The 9137-nt window shown below is 43.0% G+C and overlaps 1 protein-coding gene across 1 annotated transcript; it reads right to left on the bottom strand.

Annotated features, from left to right (window-relative positions):
* Window positions 1-8030: 8030 nt before the first annotated feature.
* LOC137991252 (uncharacterized) lies at window positions 8031-8882 on the bottom strand. Its single transcript, XM_068836366.1, has one exon. It carries the CDS (start codon window positions 8880-8882, stop codon window positions 8031-8033), a length of 852 nt encoding a protein of 283 aa, XP_068692467.1.
* Between the last annotated feature and the right edge of the window lie 255 nt (window positions 8883-9137).

The raw sequence follows: 9137 nt of genomic DNA on the forward strand, positions 1-9137 counted from the left end.
ACCTCCGAGCAATTCACGCGGTATATGCGCCCGAAAATGTTGTAATCTTTGCAGAAATAAATGAGTCAAAATCATCTTTTTGTGCTATATTATCTCATTGTTTTAGTATATACTTAAACAACTACTCACCTCAGTAACGGTGGCTAGTGGTGGATATTTACCCTGCCGCTTCCCGGCTCGGTAAATATCCATCACTAGCCACCTCCACTTCGGTCAATAGATGTTAATTATTACATACTAGTGTATAGAGTACAACAGAGATTGTAGAGAGCATTACGGAGGTTGCTATGGAAACACAGCCACGGAGTAAATTTTTTGAGCGTATAATAACTAAAAAACTCGTGCCAACCTAATCGTACATTTAGTGATTTATTGTAATTCGTGATGTTTAAAAAAGTTCCCAAATTGTACGAGCCGTAATTTTGAGAACTTTCAAAACATCACTCGCGCCCACAAATCACGAAATGCACTCGAGCGTTCATCGATTTCCTGTACTCATCGCCAGTTGTCAGAGAGTTGCCAAGTCTCTTTTACATCTAAAGAGGAACTTTTTTCCAGCGCTCCAATTAAAGATGCAAATCTTTGGCCCCGCTTTCGGGTCTTTCCTCCACGGAAGCGTTGCTAAAATTCATAACACCCCTCTGTACCATGATTCCAAAGGCAGCAAGTGGCGATCGCTCGACGAATAATTCTGGACGTCGGTCCACTTTAAGTGACGGGTTGTTGTGAAGTGTGAGACACAAGTGCCATCGATTACGAATTTTTCTTGATTGCCGATCTTGAAAAGATTTCATACGAAAGGTGTTCATTACGTCTGGAAATAAAAAGAGAAAGAGGGATCTTGGAGTAGGACAACAAAATTTTCATTACAATAATAACTTTAAAAATATAAAACATAGGACTTTATCTTTAAAAAAACGTGAAAATAGAATCGGCATATCCTTGGGCACGGCCCAGATCTCATTATGAATACCTGCTCGGTGGTAGGCTCGATTTCAATTAAAGTAATGTTATTTTTGTCGTCTACGATATGATTGAAAGTTTTAAGTCCACGTTAGCAAAGGTCGCGTGCGTAATGCACTGGAACTATCTCACAACAGCACAGTTTTTGTCGCGAAAGTCCTTCACCTGGCCTGAGGGATGGACACAGAAAATGGTAGATTTTAGAAAGTGTCCTGGGAGTTTTTTAGTTTTGTCCCATTAAATTCTAATTTTGAGACATATTAATTTCCGAGGACAGGCTTAAGTATTCCTTCAATCACTCTTTAATAACATTCGTTATCTGTCCACTTGCTCATTTCGCGCAACGCCAATTTCGGCTACATATGATTTAGTTCTTTTACCATCCAAAAATTTAACTATCATAACATACTTGCGCTTTCCTCGTCAAGCTTAGCATGGTTCATTTCACCCATGCTTTCGTAGGGACTATGATTTTGCTTATCAATCGTTGTCTTGATCAGAAGTTGGCAAAATGTTACCAGAACTGGATTAGCATGGGTGTGTTCCAAAAGCAAATATGCAACGTACGCGTTAAAGCCTGCAAAATAGATCTTTTTAAAGCGTTAAAACTTGTAGCATCGTTAGCTATTGAAATTGTTGGTATTTATCATGTGCGCACAGGAGGTAATGATTTCGGAATACAATTCAGCAACCTCTCTTAGATATTGCAAATGAGGTGTAGAACCTCATCAAGCACACACAGGATTCAATGTTCACCTTCCTCTCGTAGTAGCTATAGCCCTTATGCGTAATGACGTCTGACAAGCCGATTTCACCACCAAGCCTCAAATTCGAACATCAAACTTGTAAACTTTAGCTGAGCTGAATCCCAAAGGAGCAAGATGATGCATGTGAATAGTTCAGTGCAAACGAGCAATGTTGATCTTTGGGTGAACGGCAAGAGGACACTTCTTGAGGCTTATTGAAATCCGCGTGCATTACCAACATTTCTGGACATATTTACCTCTGATATTTCAGTCATCAAATTTTCCAGTTGTCAAGCAAGTAGTATACCAGGACATCGACATCCTTTCCACTGACACATTACACCGTTAACATCAATAGTTGCACTCATGGTACTTGTGGTGCAAATGATAATGCTTGTGGGCAAAAGCTAGAACTGAACAGTTGTTTTGAACGTTGCGAGAGTGCGACGTGTCACGTTAAGTTATAATTCAGTGCATTGTATATGTAGTTTGAGTTGACTTCATTGTTATAAGAGCCTGCAATCCTCGTGTTTGCAGTTTTGCCGCCATGTTTGTGTTAGTAAGAGATTTGGTGATTAAAGCCTAATATTCTCCAGGCAAACGTTTCCTTCTTATACAACAATTTAATCACCAACTCAATGGACAAAGTACTTCGGCCGGAGCGCTTGGAAACGGACCCTAACAGTGGCGAAGCTTCGAAAGAATGGATACATTGGAAACGAACGTTTGATAACTTCTTGTCTGTGCTACCACAAACTGGCCTCAATAAGCTCTCGGTATTGGCGAACTTTGTCGCTCCCTCAATTTTTCAACACATCGAAGAGTGCACCGAGTTCGAAGCAGCCGTAGGAATATTACAAGCGCTTTTTGTGAAACCTCGGAATGAGATCTTTGCCCGCCATATGCTTGCGACGAGGTGCCAACAACCTCACGAAACGTTGGATGAATTCCTCCAATCTCTCAAAACACTCAGCAAGGATTGCAATTTTCAAAGTGTCACCGCCTCTAAATACCGCGAAGAGAGCATTCGGGACGCTTTTATTACTGGATTACGGTTACCTTTCATCCGCCAGAGGTTATTGGAGAACAATACGCTAGATCTGAAAACTATGTTTGATCAAGCTCGTTCTCTGGAATTGGCTATGTGTAATTCCGAATCCTACGCTAGTCCTCCTTCTTCTGTCAATGCAGCAGTCCCGCTCGCCGCTATGGAGGATCAGGAGCAGATAGATTCTGGCACACTAGCTGCAATAGGATCAAATGCCTCCACTTGTTTCTTTTGTGGGAACAGTAACCATCCTCGTTCAAGATGCCCTGCCCGGGACGCAGTTTGCTCAAAATGTCAGAAAAGGGGCCATTTTGCGAAATTTTGCCGTGGAAAGATCATCAGTAAGAGCAAATTTTCAGCTGCAGCCTGGTCTCCCACACTTGCTGCAGTGGGTGCTCCTGAATCCCTTTCAAAGTCTCTAGGAACTGTTACAATAGAAGGTTTGGAAGTCAAGGCCCTCTTTGATAGCGGTAGCACGGAACGTTTTATTCATCCAAGGTTGGTGGAGAAGGCAGCTCTTACAGTTCGTCCTTCATCTAGTTCAGTATCCATGGCTACCTCAGTATCGAGTACAGTCAGTATCACTGGAACGTGTGCCGCTAATCTCTCCTACCAAGGGCATGAATATGCAGATTACAGCTTGTCGGTCTTGCCTGGACTTCGTGCTGACCTAGTCCTTGGTCTTGATTTTCAATCCCAGCATTCGAGTGTCACTTTCCATTCTGGGGGCTCTGAACCACCCTTGGCCATCTGTGGTTTTAGTAAACTGAATATAGATCCACCTGAACCGTTTGCAAATCTGACTGAAGACTGCCATCCAATTGCTTCGAAGTCTCGAAGATATAGTCAAGAGGACACCGCCTTTATTGATGAGGAAGTAAAAAGATTACTCAAAGAAGGCATCATAGAGCCAAGCCTTTCACCATGGCGTGCTCAGGTCGTTGTAACTAAGGACGAAAATCACAGGAAGAGGCTTGCGATCGACTATTCACAAACAATCAACCGATTCACACTTCTAGACGCTTTTCCTCTACCCAGAATAAGCGACATGGTCAATAAGATCGACCAGTACAGAGTGTTCAGCACCATTGATCTTCGAAGTGCATATCATCAAGTGCCACTTAAGGAAGCAGACAAGCCTTACACAGCCTTTGAAGCTCGAGGTAACCTCTACCAGTTCACGCGCCTGCCCTTTGGGGTCACTAATGGAGTAGCCTGTTTTCAGAGAGAGATGATGAAGTTTGTAGATCAAAATGGCCTCGAGGCGAGCTTCCCCTACCTTGACAATGTTACCATTTGTGGCAAGGACCAAGAGGATCATGACGCTAACCTGAAACGGTTTCTGGAAGCTGCCAAATGCAGAAACCTCTGTTATAACACTGACAAGTGTATTTTCTCAACCCGGCGTCTCCCTGTCTTTGGATACATCATCGAGGAGGGCACCATACGTCCAGATCCTGAACGTCTACGACCCCTTCGCGAACTCTCAATTCCACACAATTCTAAGTCCATGAGCAGGTGTCTCGGATTATTCTCTTATTATTCACAATGGATTCCAAGGTTCTCGGATCGAATCAAGCCAATTGCTTGCCCCGGCCAGCTGTTGAAGCATTTGAAAGTCTCAAGAAGACGATAGAAAACTCTGTTGTCACCGCTATCGATGAGACCATTCCATTCGAGGTGGAAACCGATGCGTCTGAGGTGGCGCTAGCAGCCACCCTCAACCAGGGGGGAAAACCTGTTGCCTTCTTTTCCCGAACTCTTCAAGGCAGTGAACTGAAGCATGCATCCATAGAGAAGGAAGCCCAGGCCATTATAGAAGCGGTGAGGCATTGGAGACACTTTCTTTCTGGAAGACACTTCATCCTGAAAACTGATCAGAGATCGGTGGCCTACATGTTCGACAAACATCATAGAGGGAAGATAAAGAACGAAAAATTCTTGCGTTGGCGATTGGAACTCTCCTGCTTCAGCTTTGATATAGTCTATCGCCCTGGTAGAGATAACGTTCCAGCTGACACATTTTCCAGGGCTATGTGCGCCATGGCCACTGAAGATTCCCTCTTCAAGCTTCACGAGGCTCTTTGCCATCCAGGCGTGACCAGACTAAACCACTTTGTGAGAACCAAGAACCTACCTTATTCCGTCGATGAGATCAAGAAAATGACAAGCCGGTGCCCTGTATGTTCCGAATGCAGACCTCAGTTCCATCGTGCAGAGAAGGTCCCCTTATCAAAGCCACTCAGCCATTCGAGAGGATCAATATCGACTTCAAAGGCCCCCTTCCAACGAATAACGGAAACAGGTACTTCCTCATGGTTGTTGATGAGTACTCCAGGTTCCCATTTGTTTTCCCGTGTCCTGATGTGTCTACCAACACAGTTGTTAAGTGCCTTACATCGCTCTTTTCACTTGTTGGAATGCCAGCTTATGTCCACTCAGACCGCGGAGCTTCATTTATGAGTAGAGAGTTACACGAATTCCTGTCTTCGAAAGGGGTGGCTTCGAGTCGAACTACCAGTTACAACCCAGAAGGAAACGGTCAAGCAGAGAGATGCAATGGCGTGATATGGAAAGCAGTTACTATGAGTTTGAAATCTAAGAACCTTCCACTTAAGAATTGGCAAGATGTCCTCTCTGATGTGCTCCACTTTGTCCGCTCCCTTTAGTGTACTGCCACCAATGAAACTCCTCATGAGCGATTCTTTGGTTTCTCACGCCGATCGTCTGCTGGCGCCTCCATCCCCACCTGGCTAGCTACACCTGGGCCAGTGTACATAAAACGTCAGGTGCGCACAAGTAAGATGGACCCTTTGGTGGATGAGGTGGAACAACTCCAAGCAAGCCCTCACTACGCTCATGTACGCTATCCTGACGGTAGGGAGACGACAGTAGCTACAAAGCACCTTGCGCCGAAGGGACAAATTGTTGAGAGCCTGTCAGCACCAGGACGTATTCCAGAGGAAGCAGAGAACTTGCCCCTTGACCCATGTGTGGGTGTTACTCCTGATGCAGAATCATCGTCTGGGCCTGAACCTCAACCCGAGCTTGCACCTGTACAGAATGCGGAACTTACACCTGTCCAGGATGTTGAACCTGCACCCGTTCGTCGCTCCCAACGAGTTTGCCGACCTGTAGTTAGACTCATTCTTTAAGGACAGGGTGAATGTGGTGCAAATGATAATGCTTGTGGGCAAAAGCTAGAACTAAACAGTTGTTTTGAACGTTGCGAGAGTTGTGTGACGTGTCACGTTAAGTTATAATTCAGTGCATTGTATATGTAGTTTGAGTTGACTTCATTGTTATAAGAGCCTGCAATCCTCGTGTTTGAAGTTTTGCCGCCATGTTTGTGTTAGTAAGAGATTTGGTGATTAAAGCCTAATATTCTCCAGGCAAACGTTTCCTTCTTATACAACAGTACTTAGCTGTTCGCTCCTAGACATAAGCTCCTAACGCAACTAATCTACTAATCAAAAACGAAGATTGCTCGTCAAACCTGGGTCTTGAAGCTCAAAGTCACGTGATAATACGCTTTTCTGTGAGCGCCCTAGGAAAATGATACCAGTAACAGCACCAATGATGACACGTTTGAGGCAGGAAAACAATCCAAGAAAGATGTTAAAGAAGAACAAGAAAAATGTGCAGACATGGAAAAGTCGCCTGTTGAGAAAGAAGAAAACCGTTCCGTGTTTCAATCGAATCGTGAATAACAAAACGAAAACTTAGTGCGATTAAATTTGGTTGATAAGGGTAATTTAATATATCTCTCAGATAGTACGCCCGCTGGGGTTGGTTAAATTAGCGGGCCATATTCTACAGTACGGCCCGCTAAAATGAATTTGAAATGTCTATGAAACATTTCCAAGCAACTGGTTTCACGTCATTTCACAGCAATCTTTGTGGCAGTTGAACCTTCCGCTTGACTTCAACTAATTTCCTTCCCGTGCGCCTGATTACTTCAAAGATATACAATAACTGTCATGGAAGGATGAAAATTCTCTTCTCCTAATTCGTGTCTGTCTTTTGAGACGTTACTTGATATCTGTCAAAAGTCCATAACCCAGAAGTGTTGCTCTCTCTCATTTGGTCATTTGGCCTTGGCTAGTTTCAGAATACGGGTCCCGCCAACTCATGGCCAGTCAGATTGATATTGATGACCACAACACCTCTGATTAGTCCGCATTAAGTAACCGCAAAAGGGATTGCCCATGCTTAATGCAAAATCATGGATAGTGCAAGAAACAAAATACCGCCAATTTTTTTTGTCCCTCAAAAATCTAGCAGTAGCCGTCCTGTAAATAAACAAAACCGAAAACTGATTCGCCGCCCTCTATCGCAGATCGAAACTACTGGATTATGGACTTCTGTATCTTTCACTTCCAAGCAAGAAGCGAGTTTATATCAAACAAGTGTCTTCCATTTTTGGCAAAACTCATATTTTAGTCTTACGTTTGCCGTTTGCCGTAAACGAAATGTTAAATCTCTCTAATGTCTTTCTATTATTCCCGGAAACGCATGTGTTGAGAAATTTAACCTCTTTGCCGGGTTTTCGACGAGCTACCGAAATAATATTTTTCTTCCGGATCAAAACGCCACTTTACCACATGGCTTTTCTTGGGAGACAAAAATCACGTCATGAATTAACAGAATGCTTTTCCAGTCCTTTCCAGTTTTCTGTTGAACTGCATATCCAGATTCAGAATTCGAAAAAAATGTTTCCTTGCCTTTCAAAAAATCAAAAAATTTGTGTCGCTAGGACAAATTTCATAAATACACATGGATAAATCACCTCCTCCCGTTTAGTGGAGGCTGAGAGTTTGTTCGTCAGCTAAGGAGAACGACCTCTGGAGGGTTTTGAAGCATGCGCAGTCGACAAAGGGAGTAATTTTTGCCTTTCGGTCATGGCAAACGGACCTCGATGCACTCGGTCCGTACGCATAAATGTTTCTTTAACTACCTGGTTAATCCAATTTATTGCTACGACTTGCTAGTGCGAAGATTCTTTACATGAACGTCACGCTTTTTGCGAATTTTGAATGTCATGAAATGACATCTAATAATAATAATAATAATTTATTACTTATAGTGCGCCTGTTACATTGAGAGATGCTCACAGGCGCATTACAATATCCAAAGAAAAATTACAATATAGAGAGAAACTTAATATACCTTAATTACAAATTGTTATAATATATAAAGCTCATTAAACTTATTTACAAAACCTATTTACAAAGGATAATCGATCTATATGTAATTAAGAATGAGTCGTATAGTTACTGTTTCTCGTAGCAGCTGAATGCATCGCGGAAAAGATGCGTTTTCAGGAGGCTCTTAAAAATGTTTACATTGTTGGCACATCGTATTGCCTTGGGAAGACTGTTCCAGAGTTTTGGTGCCGCACATGTAAATGAGCGGTCACCAAGAGTGGTAAGACTCTTGAACGCAGGATACTTCAATAAGAGTGTGTCCGAGTTGGTTCTCAGGTTGTATCTCCCAGGCTTTTTCAGTTCTATAAGTTCTGAGAGGTACAGGGGTGCAAGGCCATTAAGAGTTTTATATACAAGCAGTAATATGTTAAACTGGATTCGGTAGCTAACAGGCAGCCAGTGGAGATTGTATAACGAAGGTGAAATATGCTCATAGCGGCTGATGTTGCAGATGACACGGGCGGCCGCGTTCTGGACACGCTGAAGTTTTTGTAGTTGGTTACCTTTCAACCCATAGAGCAGGCTGTTGCAGAAATCTAATCGACTGGTAACAAACGCATTCACTAAAGTCTGTGCGCAGTCAGAGCTAAGATATTTTCTTATTGTCCTAATGTTGTAGAGATGAAAAAATGCAGATCTACAGATGTTATTAATGTGCGTGTCCATCTTGAGTTGGTCATCGAACCAGCAGCCTAAATTTCTTACTTTGCTGGCTGCTGTAACTATGCTCTCTCCAACCTGTACGGAATCTACGTTGACTTTGGCAAGTTGTTGTCTGGTGCCAATTACAATAAACTCGGTCTTGTCATAGTTTGGCTTTAATCTGTCTTGGAGCATCCAGTTCCAGGTGTGATCGACAGTGTCGAATGCTGCGCTAAGGTCCAGAAGCACGAGTAATGTGACACGCTGCTGGTTCATGTTGAGTAGGATATCGTTTTTGACTCGCAACAGGGCAGTTTCTGTACTGTGATGTTCACGATAAGCAGATTGCGCCTTAGGGTAGACTTCATAATTAATTAACGTGACTTCATAATTAATTAACCATTTCTTCTGCTTTTGTGCTTGTCAGCATTGTGATATGCGATAATTCGCAAGTCTGTTTTTGTATCTCATAGCTGTTTAGATTTTCAATTAAATGGCCGCTCAACCTCGTGATTGTGTAAATAGTTCACC

The sequence above is a fragment of the Montipora foliosa genome, chromosome 2 (genome assembly GCF_036669935.1).
Source record: "Montipora foliosa isolate CH-2021 chromosome 2, ASM3666993v2, whole genome shotgun sequence".
NCBI lineage: Eukaryota > Metazoa > Cnidaria > Anthozoa > Scleractinia > Acroporidae > Montipora > Montipora foliosa.

Excerpts from the sequence above, each read along its gene's own strand:
- LOC137991252 (XM_068836366.1), bottom strand. The coding sequence starts at position 8,882 with ATGAACCAGCAGCGTGTCACATTACTCGTGCTTCTGGACCTTAGCGCA.